Raw genomic sequence first — 15,934 nt, forward strand, 5'->3', positions numbered from 1 at the left:
TCTCTCTCTCTCTCTCTCTCTCTCTCTCTCTCTCTCTCTCTCTCTCTCTCTCTCTCTCTCTCTCTCTCTCTCTCTCTCTCTCTCTCTCTCTCTCTCTCTCTCTCTCTCTCTCTCTCTCTCTCTCTCTCTCTCTCTCTCTCTCTCTCTCTCTCTCTCTCTCTCTCTCTCGCGCGCGCGCACACACAATCATCCCATCCGATTGTCATACACTAGATGGCTGCTCTAATTGAATCAACAGGTGATTGTTTGCAGGAGCACTGAGCAACTTTTTTGTGTGTGTGTGTGTGTGTTTGTGTGGCTGCATGCTTATCATTCTCCAGACACAGCACAGGCCTGGGAGTAGCTTGGGTGGGTTCTGCTAAAAGTTGATGAGGCATTTGGGAGGCTGCTAACTTTCGTGCTGACGTTATCACACCTCTCTGTTGAAGGCTGGGAGTGAAGGGTGGACTGATGACATGAGGAGGGCAGAGTGTAGCTAGAGACAAGACTGTTTACAAAATGAAAAAAAAATTCAAGATGATGAGCTTATGTCACTGATTGAAGAAACGTAATTACAATGTATTACATGGTGGAGAATTAAGCCAAGCCTTCTCTCTTATAAGGGGGTAGTTGGGCAAAAACTTATAAGAAAGATTTACTGTCAGGTTTGCGTGCTGATAGATAAGTTGGCATCTAATCAGCCAGGACATTTTTTTTATAGTTTGACAGTATCTTGCCCTTTTAAATATATAGTTGTGTTTATATGTGTATAGGATGAAAAATATAAACACACGCACAAGTGAACAACCTCGCGTTTTGACTCCTGTGGCATCGCATCAGTGCACAGTGTTTCTCTGAAGGCTGTCTGCCTCTGTATGGAAGAATACGGAAGAAATTAAAACATGAAATATTAGTGTCTATGGTATGTAACCTAGTTGTGAGCAATTATCCAGCCCGGCAATTAAGGATCTAGAATTATTCACATTTCAATTCCCTAAAGGGTGGGGAAACTCCAGAGCCACTTGTTTTACTTTATTTGTTAAAGTTTTTAAGATACAGTACCACATACCTAAATACAGTATAATATAATACCAACAACATCTTGTATTATAATGAAAGAACAGAATCTCTAGTCTAGTAAGGGAGCCAGTCCTTCAGAAAACTGTAAACAGAGCAGCTGTTCTTCTCCCATAAACAATTTATTTGCAGCCACTGTCAAAGAGCATTTAATATAAAATCTGAATTATGCAGTGGATGTATTTGTTGCACTTCTTATGAAGGTTGTAAACAAAGTTAAGCGTTGTGACTCTTAAGTTCTTGTATTGGCTAAATTGAGTATTTCTTCAATCCCTCAAAGAGAAAAAGTGTTGAATGTTGTCTGCTTTTGTGTGTGTGTTTGTTTCTGGTCTTCAATCCTACATGTCACTGAGAGCTGGCTTTGAGGCCAGAGCTGTCGCCTTACCTCCTGTTGAAAAGTTTGTGTATACTACTGTGTATGTGTGTAAGTGTGTTTCATTCCATACATGTGCAACTTTTCAAAGTTGACAGGGAGCAGCAGGGTCCCGGCCTCATGATGATGAAATTCAAATGCATGTCGTCCTCCTGATGTTCGACTTAAGACTTTTGGTCTTTGCCCTATTGACCACATCCTTCCTCGGCCTGAAGGAACACATGGCAGACTTGCAAATATTTCAACACACCTCAAGAACATGACCATCTCCTGAACAAAATGTTTGAGCTCCACTACATGCATGTTTCAGGTCAAAGGTATTGAACTCTCAGTCATTAAACATGATGCCCTTGTGAGTTTTAGCTCTCGTTTTAGTCCACAGTAACATTTAGTAGTCAGGTCAAGTTGGAAAAAGACAGCAAACTAAATTTACAAGTAAGTCACCTTTGTGAAATCTTGATAAAATGGTGTTTCCCCTTATTTTATGCTGTGGATACAAGCAGTTAATGAATACATAAATTACTGTCTTTTGGAAACGGAAAATAATTTTTTACGTCAATGTTTCTATAAACGTGACTCAGTCTATTCTCATTTGTATCCTGATCTAGGCCCGGGTCCTGCTGGTTTATGTACTACTGAATATTCATTAACACTTTTGAGCTGGCCCTCGCACTGAGGAGCTCTACCTTCCCCTGCTGTATGCCTTAGTGGTATAAGTGTAACAAAGACAACATACCCAAAGTGTCAGGTAAAAATGAAAAGAAAAAGATACAATTCTTGACTCCAGAAAATGGAAAAAAAAAAGAGCTCTCGCTCTCTCTCTGAATGGGTGTTTCCCTCTTGTCAGGCAGTTCTCATTCCTTTGTCCGTCATCACACCGTTTCTACTCTCGCCCCGTCTCATTCTGATTGATTGCTTGCTGTTCCACTTTCAGAGATGCTGTAGATATTACATGAGATTGTGCCTGGTCTGCCAGTAATGGTGAAATCTTAATGCTTCATGTCAGCACGGTTCTATCAAGGAAAATGTAACGATATTCATGTGTAAACGTTTTATCCATATTGGTTCACTGAAGTGGCAAAAAGTAGTTTTGCAGTAGTTTTATAGACTATTACAAGTAAAGAACAGGTGTTTTTTTCACACCCTTGACGTTAAGCACACAGTACGTGTGCGCAGGTTATGCATTTCACACAGATCAGATTGTACATGTAGATAAGAGGTGTCTATGGGAACATTATCTAAAGGGGAAGGTGCGAGTGTGAGTGTATTACAAGTGATATGCAGTAGTATCAGTTCTTAAGTTCACAAGTCTGAGCTGACACACATGCGCAGCATCCTGATGCCTGTCTTGGGGTGAGGCCAGAGTCCGTCCCCCCTCCCCCCTCTGTTGGCTCCTGGATCAAGCCTGAAAAGGGCTGGGAAGCCGCTGCCAGCCTCCTGCTCAACTAGTTCAAAACAAGGTCAGAAATCAAGTGGGAACTAGCACAGAGCCTTTGGGTTCTCCCAGACAGTTATGCCATACACAGTGACTATTAATACTCAATGCTGACTCTTCTCCCATTCATTCCCCATCCCCCACACAGTGTCCGCCTGGGCGCTCACTGTAGAGACTCCACCTGAATTCAGGGGGGTATAAAACAAGACGAGGTGATTCATTGTTTTGATATACAGTAGATTAATCACTCTGCCCAAGCTGGGTTTTCCTTGTGACTGTGTGTGTGACTGCATTGGGACCATATGTCATGTGAGTAATTACACGGGACAAAGGCTTCACTCCTGACATCGACCCCATACGAGTCTTTGTCTGCAGTGATGGGTAAGCATCTTACCTGATAATATACTGCAGTTGAGTATAATCAGGTTATAATGTAAAGGGCGATGGTCAATCTCTCTCTACTTCCTCTTTCATGTCCCTCTGTCTGGATCCCTCTCATTCTTGTGTCATGTTTGACGAATGATCCCTCCCGTGTTGTTGAAGTTGAAGACTCCCGACAGAATAGAGAATTTGGTAAAAGAAAGATCTGAAACGCATTACATGCTCATTTAAACCCAGTTTTTCAGCAAAGTGATTTAAACATCTGCTGCAGGTCACCTAGAGTGCAGCTAGGTAAGTAATGCAGTGGCTAGTTTAAGCATTACATATCTGTATAGGAATTTGGGGGGTTTTATTCAACGTACCTTACAGTTGCATCAGTGGATTCATTTCAGGTGTGTTTCAGTTTAGTGGAAAATACCTATGAACGACTCTCGTCGTCTACGTTTCCTTTTTTCTCACCATTTCTTTCCTCTTGCTTGATCTTCAGGCGAGTGTCATCACTTCTGTCTAAATGATGAATCTCGTCATGATGATTCAGAAGGAAATACTAGAAAGTGAAGTCACAGGCTGCTGTGATGTAGGTCTAACTGGGAACCAACTTTCTCTTCTCTACTGCTTTATATGGATGCCAGCGGGGTGTTAGTTAGATCAACTTTGTTGGTTATTTTAAAAACTACTTCAACTGTCCCAATTTACATTTCAAGCTTTGGATGAAGTCAATCAAATTATTTGTTGCCTGCTTAACAAAACACGGGCCTTTTATCTCAGTGTGTTGGGATATCTGGCTGGCTGTACACACCTCATGGAGGACAGCCATTTTGATGGCTATTTTCTTGGAGGAGCATCTTTGCCAGTCTCCCCCTAACCCCCCCTCCCCTCCCAGCTCCCCCCTCTCTGTAGCTCTGCTTCTCTTTCTCCCTCTTTGTGGTCGAGCACAAAGGAGCCGTTATCCTTGGGCTACTGGTTGCCACGGCGACGGCTCACTGTGACGACACCACCCCCCCGACCCACCCAACATTCCCAAGTTCTGGTCCAAGTGGGTCGGGCAACGGCCCGCTCCACTTTGCCAAGCACCATTTGGTGCCGAACTTGAACTGGAAACATCAACTCTCTGTTCCACGAGTGGCTCCTTCATTTTTGATCATCCACCCAAAGTGTTTTGGGTTTTTGTCCTGAACATTTGACATGAAAGAGAATGAGAGTAATATTATTTCTCCCTCAAGTCAGTCAGCCTTGTTAAGTACTTAAATGGTTAGAGACTGATTATTTGATTGATTTGTCCTGTTCTTCTCAAGTTCAGTAACAGACTTAAATATTGACTTCCTAACTTGCCCTGCTTGCACAATACGTGTGTCTTTGTCTACTACAGTGCATGTCTGTTCAAGTATGCACAGGTATGAGGATGCGTGTGCATTTCTGTGGCTCTCTTTGGTGTACTTTTGAATGTGTGTGAGTTTTCAGGATGAATAGTCTCAAACCAACTGCTATTCTACATTTTCTACATTTTTCTGTTTCCTCAGGGACTCTGGAGGGAATGACCCTGTCATGATGCCACAGACGTGCCACACCCCACGCCCAGGGGACGAAGGAGGGCGTGTCTGGCTATCAGCCAACCACAGACGGAGCCCCAATAGAGTTCTTTCCAATTCCAGTTCAGAGAGATTTCTCCTCAAGAGCTTCCTGCATTACTGACACTCTGCCCATGCGGTACGTTTGAGCCTTCAGGCCTTATCCTTATTGAATGAACAAACACAATGCAATTAGTATGGTTTGAACTGGTTGCGTTGCCAAGTTGCTTGTAATATGAATCCAAACTTATTCTTGGAAATGCATCCACGTATAGATATATAGATGTATACCTATACCATGGTGTAGGTTCATTATATTTTCAACCTCTTTATTCCTCCCCAGGTTGTAGTTTTTGTGCTCACCTCCTTCACTCCTGCTTCTGTTGGAGTCCTCACTGTTTCCTGATTACCTATCTTGGGATGTTGGCGGCGTTTGATGGCAGCTGCCATGGAGATAAACAGATTTCTTTAGCAGACCATTTTATACACAACCTCCAGATGTTGTGCCAGATGCAGGTTGTCCACACGGGCAGAATTGGACAAGGACGGGCACAGAGGTGAGCTGCTGATCTCGAGCATTGTCTCAATCTATTCATTCAATTACAAGGGAGACAAATTAGGTTTATGCCTTGCCTAAATTGCATTATGTATAGTGGCCCAATAATGAGCTGTTCATACTGTTTTAAAGCTGAAAAGTCCCGAGTCTTGCATAGATTGTATATTCAATCAAACTATGTCTAAATATATTAGCACCTGATTTCCCCTCTGATTTTGTGGCAAAAATATTTTCTCAGTGCAGAAAAGGTTTAAAACCTACACATTGTTCGGATAACACCATGACATAGTAAAGTCATGGCAGCATAGTCATTTGATCTGAAGTGTCGGGGCGGGGTGTCAAAACCAACAATCAGAGGCACAGCATTCCTTTTAAGTGACGATAAAGACAGCAGCAAAAAGGATTCAACACCCAAGCTGTAATTATTCTTTTATCATTTAGTCCTGCATTCTTCCTGAAGTATAAATAGGATGGGACAACTGGCTGAAGTGTCATTATCAAGCATGACACTTCAGCGCAGTGGTGTGCGCGGTTTGAAAAATGGTTATGGTGGATTTGTTGATGCGATTCATGCTGTTTGTCTATGGCAGTCAGTCAGTACTCTTCTATGTGAACTGCAAATGACCGGAAAAACTTGCATGCCGTATGAGATGCATTTATTCTATTTAAAGATGTAGCTAAATTTAACAAAGATAAGTTCAGAAGTCAAATACCCTAAATTGCAGATATCAATAAATGTTCTCACATCATTGTTGACAGCTTAGAAAGGCCCAATGCGTTCTTTCCTTTGAATTTTATTAAGCTATTTTATGTTTCCATCACTCATACAGTCATTAAAGATTTCTTCATTGAAATCTCTCCTGAATAGTAAGTATTTTGTTCCTTTCAGTTGCTGTGCGGCTCAGCTTCCTACTTCACACTGCTTGACAACATCCCAACAGGAAGTATAGGACTTCCTATTCCTGTGTAACATCTTCCTCTGCCTACTGGCACTTGTGAGGACCTACTTGATCCGGTTGCAAGCTAGTCAAGACTCTTATCCTCCAGCAGAGAAACCATGCGGCACATTCACGTGGAGTTAGCCCACAAAAAGGCTCCATTAGACCTTCCAGCCCAGGAGGGGGACCTGCCTCCACCTACAGCCCCAACACAGGGCCTAGACCCTGGTGTCAGACCGGGGGCGCCCAGGCACTTTGGCCAGGAGGAGTTGCGCCTCCAAAAGGTCTACCAGCTCTCCATTTTCTCCCAGTTAGGGGGATTTTCTACATCCACAGAAACCCACACTGATACCCAACAGAGGCCTGTCCGGTTGGGCGTGAAAAGGGGGCTAGACGAGCCACAATTGACTCATAAGCGCCCCCACTTGGGGGACTTCACAGACAATGAGGCATTGGAGGGAGGGGTGCTTTGTGGGCCGGCCCCAGCTCAAGGTGTTGGGTTGGGGTTAGCGACGGGCCCTGGTGGGCCTGGTTCTGTATACTCTTGCACACAGATAGAGCACAGAGACTCTGAGGGGGGGCTGTCACCCAGGTCCCCACCCCTCTCACCAAGCCACAACCCCTCCCGACGCCCAACTCAGCACAATCACGACAGGCCCATTCCTGATGTATTTGCTCCACTCTCACCTAAATCACCCCCAATGTGTGACCCCCATGGACATCTCTCTGACCAGGGCCATTCCCTCGGTAGCTCAGCCAGGACTGAGCCACCTAATGGGGGCCACACACCCACCTACTCGCTAGGTGGCCCTGCAAGTGAGAGCTGTGGCAATAGCTTATCTGGAGGCCAGCCCAGCCCTCACTTATATGAAATGGCCATGTATGAGACTCCCAACCCTGCTAGTCCCACCAGCCCTCCAGGCCCCTTCTCCCCACCACACCACACAGAACTGCAGGAGCCAGGGGAGGCCACCGAATGGGAAGTTGGACTTGAATCTTCCCCACCTGAGCGAAGTGCCACCCAGGCTGCCTCCTCATCCTCCAATGGCCTGGCTTCCTGGGAGAAAACTCCAAGCAGTAATGGCCACCGTCTATCCTCTGGAGGCCACTGGCCAGCCAAAAAGCGTCTGTTGTCCCCAAGCGACACAGGGGAGTCCTGCTCAGAAGATGAGGGCCCCTCCACATCCAAGAGAAGCAGGCTGTCATTGTTGGCTCCGGGACTTGGCCCGGCCTCATGTCGCAGCACTGATGCTAAAGCAGCCCCTTACTGGAACCACCTGCTGCCCTCTGCATGGGACCGGCCTAAGGTCAGTACACCCACATACTCATTTTCTTTTGAGTCATTTAATTCACCAAAACAACTGCATCAGCCTACAGTTACAAATACTATCCCAGCTAATAGCTAATGTCAGCTGTTATGCAACTCGACTGTAATTACTAGACAGTAGCACCCTTTGGTGTACGAGTAGCTACTTCACAAGCTAGCTTAGCACACGATGTACAGTGGTAAACTGATAAGTTGCAGTCAAAGAAGATGCAGAATTTAACATTACTCAGTACATTTAGTGACAGAAAGCCAGTTAGCTCTGAGAAAGTGCAAACGTCTTAAATATGAAACAAAATATTCCTCTGATTGTAATATTTGTTATATCATAAAGTACTTGAATGAAGCAAGTTAGGGTTGAGGAATACCTTTTTTTTTTTTTTTTTTAAATAAAGTTTTAGGTCACTTTATGGCAGCATATTACACAAAATCAGCATGTGCACATTTGCATGCAAATATCATTCTTTTAGACCAAAAACATTTGTACTACTATATCCAGAGGCTTTGAATACAGAACAAGGAATGGCTGTTCAAAGTCAGTGGTTGATGGTGAGACATCAGTGAGCCTTGACAGTCCTGGAAAAGAGGCTAAGTCATAAATAAAAAGAAACTAAGAGAACAAGTAAATGGGAAAGAGTGAAGTGATGGGAGGCTCATTATCAGGCCATGCTGGAACAGGCTGAGTAGCTCGAGAATAAAGCCCATTGAGAGAGGGTCCATTGTTCCCCCACATGAGTGTGTTGTGTCTCTCATACACACACACACACACACACACACACACACACGTACATAGATCCTGCTTAAAAAATGGTTCTGGAAGTTAATTGACCATTTTTTAACATTGGGGGGCCAGAGAGAGCTTTGAGTGTGTGTGTTTGTGGGATGGGAGTATGCTAATGGTGACAATAGGTTTCACTAGTTAGGTTTCATACAGCGGTGTGCCCATTGGGACTAGAGGTGTTGAGAGTATGTGTGTGGGAAGCACAGAGAGAAACAGATGTAAGGAAGACTTATCGACACAAATTACGAACAGAGAGGAAAGTGAAAGGAATAGAAGCAAGCCTAAACGGTCACAGGTGATATTTCAGTGAATACAGGTTAGGAAAAGGATATTTAAGAGGCACAGAAAGGGGAGACGGGAGGATATTCTATAATGCCATCTGTGGTTTTGGTCGAGTGTGACGATGAGACGACAAGCTGACAAAGAGCTCCAAGCTCTGTAGAGAGCCAGTGTAACCACGGGTTGGCTAATACCAATAAGCTAACCATGAGTGAAAGGTTTGCTGTGGGCAAATGGCTAGCAGGTAGCATAGGTTTGGGTACTGACGAGCCTTCTGACAGTTGGGTGGCCTTTACCATGAACGGCAGCCTGGAAATGGGGAATGTTTATGCGTGTGATGCCACAACCAAAAGTCAGTGCTCAGTAAGTAAGAGGACAACTAAAATATACTATTACACATGTAAATTACTCTCACAGAAACTCAATAACACTTAAGTCCATTTAGTCTTTATTTTAGTATTGTATTTCATATGTATTTATGAACTTTAGTTCTTTAGCATTTCAAGCCAGTTACTGATTTGTGAATAGCTAAGGGCTGACATAAATCTGAATATTCAAAAAGGAAAAACGACTCATAATTTGTCATTTCTTTTTTTGTCCTCTCTTTGTACAGACCCCCACAGACTGCACAAGATCAGGAAGACGGCTTAAAAGTGGGCTGCGGCTGAAAAGGTGAGTGCTTCATTATATTTCCAGCAAAGTTATACAATTCAATTACAAATAACAACATTAAAAAGACATGCTTTCTATAACGGGATTAAGAAAACGGTATTTAAACTTCAGCATGTGCATGCTTAAAGTTCAAAAACATGCACATGTGTACAGATGAGATAACTTCTATGTCAGTTAGATTGACTGCAACAAAGTCAACACAGGGAAAGACGCTGGGAGTTAGCGTAGGTTGTATGTTATTCTAAATTTCAGGTTTTGTTTTTTGTCTGTTCGTGAATACTCAGACACATTCAGAGGCACATGACATGTTGGTCGAGACAAAATGAATGTAATCTTAACCACCACTAACCAACGGTCTGTTTTGTGTGTTTTTGTGGTCATATTCAGTCGGCAGCTGCGCAGCGGCAGACACACAGACACACGTTCCAGTTGGCCCTCATCTTCCATCAGCAGATCCCTACTTGGCAACTTTGAGGTACACATTATTTGAATAACTTCAGGGGTAGCAAGCATAGATTGTTTATAAGAAGTGGACATGGCACCGTGATGTCACCAATTGGTTTGTGGACTGCCGTTTTCAAGCCTCGTGTTCAGCATTTAGGCGTCACCATCTTGGTTTCTGGCAGTCGCCATCTTGGCTTTTTGTAACCAGAAGTGACATGAGAGGGTGGAGCTAATCGGAGGATTATAAGGACTAAAAGTAAATGTAGAAAATAAGCTAATGTCAAAATGACATGGTTAACATATCTATCATACTTCATTTTAGGACAGAGGATCATAATATATTGACATTAAAAACAGTTATATAAAAATAACTAAGATTATAATAATGTTAGTTCACAATTTCATGCTTTTAAAATGGCCTCTTCTTGGCTCACATTGTTGTTGGTCAGCAGATGCATATTGTATTACTGTGCTGAACACTCCTGGTGTTTTTCAAATTCTTTGGCCAAAAATGACTCGGAGTACTGCAGTAAATACTCAAGTATTTAATGAAACGTGTGTTTTGCAATATAAAGAGTTTTAAAAGGCTCCTGTTAACGACTATATACTCTTTTCTCTTGTGTTCCAGGAGTCCATCCTGAAGGGACGATTCTCCCCGTCAGGACAGATCGAGGGCTTCACGGCCGAGCTCGGTGCTAGTGGCTCTTATTGTCCACAGCACGTCACCCTGCCGGTGCAGGTTACATACTACGACATCTCAGAGCACAGCGCACCCTCACCCTTCCTGGTCAGTCTCTGTGTGTGTATGTGTGTGTGTCTGTCTCTCTGCAGGACGTTGTTTAACTGGTAAACAAACAATAAACCAAACACTAAAACAACGCTGTGTATTGTACACGGCAGGTAGTGTGTTTGCTAGTACAATAATGACCTCATTGGAAGAAAAACGATGCAAAATCAGAAGTTGGAACAACAGATATAGAACAGAACAGATATAGGCTGTTTGTTGGCTTGCCTCTTCAAAACCAGATGTAAAAAATGTGCTGTGTTTTTCCTCTCCTACATATATCATGAAGCCTTTTTTTCACATCAGAACTGAATACTATATATTCATAAGATACAGAACCATATAACATAAGATCGACAGGTACTTAGCAAGGTACAACCTGCATTAATATGTAAACAACTTTAGTCCTGCTTATAAGAAGTCTTAAACTGTTGTTACACTGGACCATTTGAAAACCGCTGTTTTCACTTCCTCAGCTTCATGCCTCATGTTGACTTTGAGTTGTTGTGTATGAAGTTTTCTTCAATATTGTATTTAGCTGCCTGTGTAACCACAGCATGATGGAGTTATTTTAGAATTAGTCTGCTTCCATATAGGATTTTCTGTTTTTTTCTGTGCATTTAGTAGTTTTGATAAAGAATTGGATTTACATGCATAACCTGATGTGTTTTATGTGGATCAAACCAAAAATTTGAATTACTGTTGTAATACTGCTGGTCGCTCATTATCCTGAATTTAACAGCTATTCAAATCTACAAAATGTACAAAAAGAATGCGTTATTGTGCAATTACACAGTGACTGAAGAAATGTAATCAGTGCTGTGTCTCTGTCTCTCCCCCTCACAGGGGGTGATATCTCTCGAGCCTCTTGGAAAGAAAGGATACAGCATACCCAAAGCAGGGACCATTCAAGTGGTCAGTTAGTCTTTTCTTTCATCCTCATCTCATTCTTTGCTCGGATAAACCCAGGTTGCCTTTATCTCATTTTGTGTTACCACAATGTTTAATATCATGTGACAAATAACCTCTTGTACACTTAATTTAAAACCACTGCCAGCTGTCTTATTTTTGCTGTTTAAAATGCTGACCTTTGTCTGACATCTGTTCTCAGACCTTATTTAATCCCAACAAAACTGTGGTGAAGATGTTCCTGGTGACCTACAACTTCGGCGACATGCCCGTTAATCACATGACCTTCCTGCGCCACCGTATCTTCTTGGTGCCCGTAGAGGAAGGGGTTGAGGGGAAGGACGAGGCGTCTCCAGGGGACAGAGTGCTAGACAGGAAGAAGATTCTCTGCTACCTGATGCATCTCAGGTATGACGTGTTCAAGGGTTTGCATTGCTTTTTATACCTGAAGTTTTGTTAACCCTTGATTTAAAATTACTAGCCTGTGTCGAGATGTCTGGAAAAGTACCATTAGATTACACTAACAGCATGAAAGTCATAGTTAGCATAAAAGTGTTTTGCTAACATGTTTTTTTCTTTTGGTTCTGGCTTTCTCAGATTCCAGAGCTCCAAATCTGGGAAGATCTACTTGCACAATGATATCCGGCTGCTATTCTCCCGCAAATCCATCGAAGTGGACACAGGGATCCCTTATGAGCTGAAATCTTTCACCGAGGTGCCAAGAAACCCTAAATACTCCCCCCGCGTGTGACCCCAGCTTGACCCTTTGAACCTCCCCAAAGCCAATGCAGCCCCTCCTGTGCTTCCTAAAGAGGAGGGAGGGAAACAGACAGACTGCTAGAATGATGGACACAAAACTTGATAAGACTTGATAAGACACGCCACATGCACACAAGACACACATGCACACATGATACAGTGTTGTAGTAAATGTGCTCCTTTTTATGCTTTTATTCTCCATTGAAAATTCCGACAGTCAAATTGGTGATATAAAATGTCACTAACCAAACATGGCATTCCTTGTAACTTCCATTCATTGAAAATGAAAACGAATTTCAGCATTGCAGTCAAAAGCAGGACTTTTACTACACTTTAATCTGTACAAAAAAATAAATGCACAAACGCTGACACACACAGCACATACTACACACTTCACAGCTGAAACACTTTTGGTGGTGACTCTCCGAGTTCAGTGTTAACATGCATGCCTTGTGACTTAAACACCTGAATTTTCCTCTAGTGCCGTATCACACTGTCCTTCACTCTGCCTGCAGCTCCAACCGCCTCATCGGACCAATAATTGAAATTTGGCAAAGGGCCACAAACAAAAAGCATGTCCCTGATTGTGAGGTGAAGAAAATGATCACCCCGTCCCCCACTTCTCCCCCCCACTCGCACACTTTCTGACCAGCAGAGAGGAGATGAGCAGAGACACAAACACTAGTGAAAGCGAAGGCTGAAATGGAATCGGCCATCTTGATCGGATGTCTTATCATTCGACATATGATCTAAAACACTGACATGATTTGACCAAACTTAGGACACTTGTTGAAGAATACATTTCTCTTCTTACCATTTCACATATCATGGTACAGACCACTGTGTGCACTTCAAGTTAGGAGGGTCGAACCATGTCATGAAAAACAGGGGAAACCAGTTAATTTTATGTAGTCAGACTGAGGGACACTGTGCTGTTTTCTTTTTTCAATTGTTTCCTTTTTTTTTAGATTCTGTTCAGAACAGTCTGATGTTGAGACAGAAAATGAAAAAAATGAACAAGCTGTAGTATTTTTAATTTATGTTTTCGCAAATGTCTTAATAAGCAATGTGCTGCACAAAGTAGAGTGTGTTTTTTCAGCCGGACGAGCTTTCTCTCTGGAGGGGGGAACAGAGAAAGTGGAGAATTAGAAATGGGAGGAGGGAGGGATGATGCGGGAGGGAAGGGTGGTGGGGTATTTAATATGGGAAAAAGTCTATGTATATTTAAAAGAATAAACTCTGCGACTGGCGAGTAGCACCTGTCTTTGTTGTTGTTTTTGATTGACAAACATCATGAAAATCCTAATTCTTACCTACACTTCCCATAATGCAATTTAAAAGTGTCTTTAATTAGAACCTCTGTGCCTAATAAAGGTATTTTAAACTCCACACCCCCAGTATCCAATGCAGACTTTCTTTTAGACTAAAAAGTCTCAAGCCTGATGACACCACTGTGACATCAAAAGGTTTCTTTTTTCTTCAACTTGACAAAGCTCCTTCAAAGCCTCAGAAAACTTTATACAACTGTTTTAACAGGCTGAGTAGTACTAACCTTGACAAGTAAACTGAACTTCATATGTTAAATCGGTGGTGTGCTCCTAATCCAGAGTCTTCCTTAGAACAGTTAGTATCTTATTCAAAACTATAAGTCCATTAAATACTTATGTGTCAACGGGCTATTCTATTTCCACCCGACTTGAGACAAACCTGAAATATGTGTTGTACTTCAATATTTTAGTTCCAATTTGAGAATTATCTGCGATGAAAAGCGTCATCAATAACAAGATCAGTTCACAAGAAAGTAATGTCTTATCAAGCTGAAATAAGTTGCTTATTTACAGTACACCTTTTTGATAAAAGCAAGTTGGAGACATAAAGTCAGGCCATTGTTCATTACTACAAACAGACCGAGGATTCTGATACCACATACAACACACTCAAATAAAGCAGCTGGTCACAAAAGGAAGCCTGAGAACTATCAGCTCAATTTCTATTCTTGCAGATTGTTTGGAAATCTGCAACCTTTAAGCTATAAAGTGCTTCCTCCCCCGGCTTCTACTGCCCCACTGAAACTGCTCAGTGACAATGAACAGACAGACTTTGGTTGTTCTGGGCAGTTCTGCAAAATATAAATGTCAAACTGTGTGAGTGTCAAATATAGCAGGGGTTCTTAACCTTTTTGACCTCGGGGCCCAACTTTTCAAGTACAAAGTGTCTCGGGGCCCATTCAAATATTAACACTATTAGTTTAACTAATTGATCTCACTCTTGGTTTGATTTGTATTCAATAACTATATTGTTACCTGTTCAACTCCACCCCTATTTTGGAGCAAAACCGCCTAAAATGACATACCCAAATTAAAATGGCTGTAGCTTCTGAACCACTGTGACTATATGCATCAAAAGTGTCAGAAAACCTGTAGGTCATATAGAAACAGAGCAGTGGGCCTTTGGAGTCAGTAAAAATTGAAGATTTTTTGTCCGCATAAATTTAAAAAAAGTATCTTTCAGTATAAATAACTGCCTGTGGCTGTATATGTACAGGTAAAGGAGAGTATAGGGCTGTAACTACACTATCAGTGAACAGGTGCCTCAAATTTGAAGAAGATTGGACAAAGTATGACGATTCTACAGTGTTTCTTCCATGAAGAGTTCCAGGCGGAGCTCTAAAAGGATATTTGGAGACCCAAATGGACACATGGTAACCAAATGATATTCTGACACACTAAAGGTGTTTCTCCCTTTATATTTGGATATTATGTTATTTTCCTTTTACTTTTAGCCTTTGCAAAGGCTATATTATATGGTCGAAGACCATATGTAAGTAGCGGACTTACTGTGCGTAATGGCTGCGACTGAGAGAACGATCGAATATGAGGGTAACTCTGTTACGCAAGGTTATACCTTGGTTGACGGCTTATAGAACAGGAATGTAAGGTTTATTGTTTAAGTACTAGCGTTTTCTGAAGCTACTAGCTCCATGGTAACATCCGCTAGCACATTGTCGGGTCTGTAATGTGTCTTTTTCCGTCGAAATGCTGCAAGATCCGACTTGCAGCGGTTATGACAACTTTGGACAGTGTGTGTTTGGGCTCCTTTTGTGAAAAATCCATAAGAAATGAAAGACAATCAATGATTTCTTTGCAAAGATGAGGGTTTTGGGCATGCTGGGATACCAAACACGGCCATGTTTTGTGACGTAGTTTGCGCAAGCAAGCCGTAGGAACGGAACGGAAGGGGAGGGGATCGAGGACGCCGGCGTCCTCGCGGAGTTGAACATGCAAAACCCCTGTCAAATAAATGAGATGATACAATGTGATGATAACAAAGACATTTATTTATCATGTGTATGTAAACCTGCATACACAACAAGAAGCCCAACAGGCTTTCCCACGAGCGTTGGATGTTTCGTCGCTAGGTGTCGCTTTATTTTTGAAGGCTTCAGTGCTTTGTTTGATAGCATTAGCCCACATTCCACACACTGAAAGTGTTAAGAAAGTCAGGATTGTACTTGCGCACACATTTAGACTTTGGGGGGTGGCACCACTGTCGTCTTCATTTTTTCTACCACTACAGTGTAGTGGTTAAATCGTGTAATGTTTATGATTCATTAAATGATTTAACACTACTGCCCTCTAGTGGTTAAATCGTGTAATGTTTATGATTCATTAAATG

At 42.3% G+C, this 15,934-nt stretch overlaps 1 protein-coding gene across 4 annotated transcripts in view; it reads left to right on the forward strand.

Moving 5' to 3' along the window:
- The window catches only part of atosb (atos homolog b), a 24,268-nt gene extending 10,754 nt beyond the window's left edge, over positions 1 to 13,514 (forward strand). For all 4 annotated transcript variants that reach the window (XM_031849283.1, XM_031849287.1, XM_031849285.1 and 1 more), the window contains 9 exons: positions 4,766 to 4,952; positions 5,157 to 5,370; positions 6,259 to 7,614; positions 9,305 to 9,363; positions 9,751 to 9,838; positions 10,436 to 10,594; positions 11,438 to 11,506; positions 11,703 to 11,908; positions 12,098 to 13,514. In XM_031849283.1, coding sequence (XP_031705143.1) covers positions 6,427 to 7,614; positions 9,305 to 9,363; positions 9,751 to 9,838; positions 10,436 to 10,594; positions 11,438 to 11,506; positions 11,703 to 11,908; positions 12,098 to 12,251 — 1,923 coding nt within the window. In that variant the 5' untranslated portion in view covers positions 4,766 to 4,952; positions 5,157 to 5,370; positions 6,259 to 6,426 and the 3' untranslated portion in view covers positions 12,252 to 13,514. The remainder of the gene's footprint in view (positions 1 to 4,765; positions 4,953 to 5,156; positions 5,371 to 6,258; positions 7,615 to 9,304; positions 9,364 to 9,750; positions 9,839 to 10,435; positions 10,595 to 11,437; positions 11,507 to 11,702; positions 11,909 to 12,097) is intronic.
- Positions 13,515 to 15,934: the final 2,420 nt, after the last annotated feature.

This window comes from Anarrhichthys ocellatus, unplaced genomic scaffold (genome assembly GCF_004355925.1).
Source record: "Anarrhichthys ocellatus isolate YVR2014 unplaced genomic scaffold, GSC_Weel_1.0 scaffold9, whole genome shotgun sequence".
Classification (NCBI taxonomy): Eukaryota; Metazoa; Chordata; class Actinopteri; order Perciformes; family Anarhichadidae; genus Anarrhichthys; species Anarrhichthys ocellatus.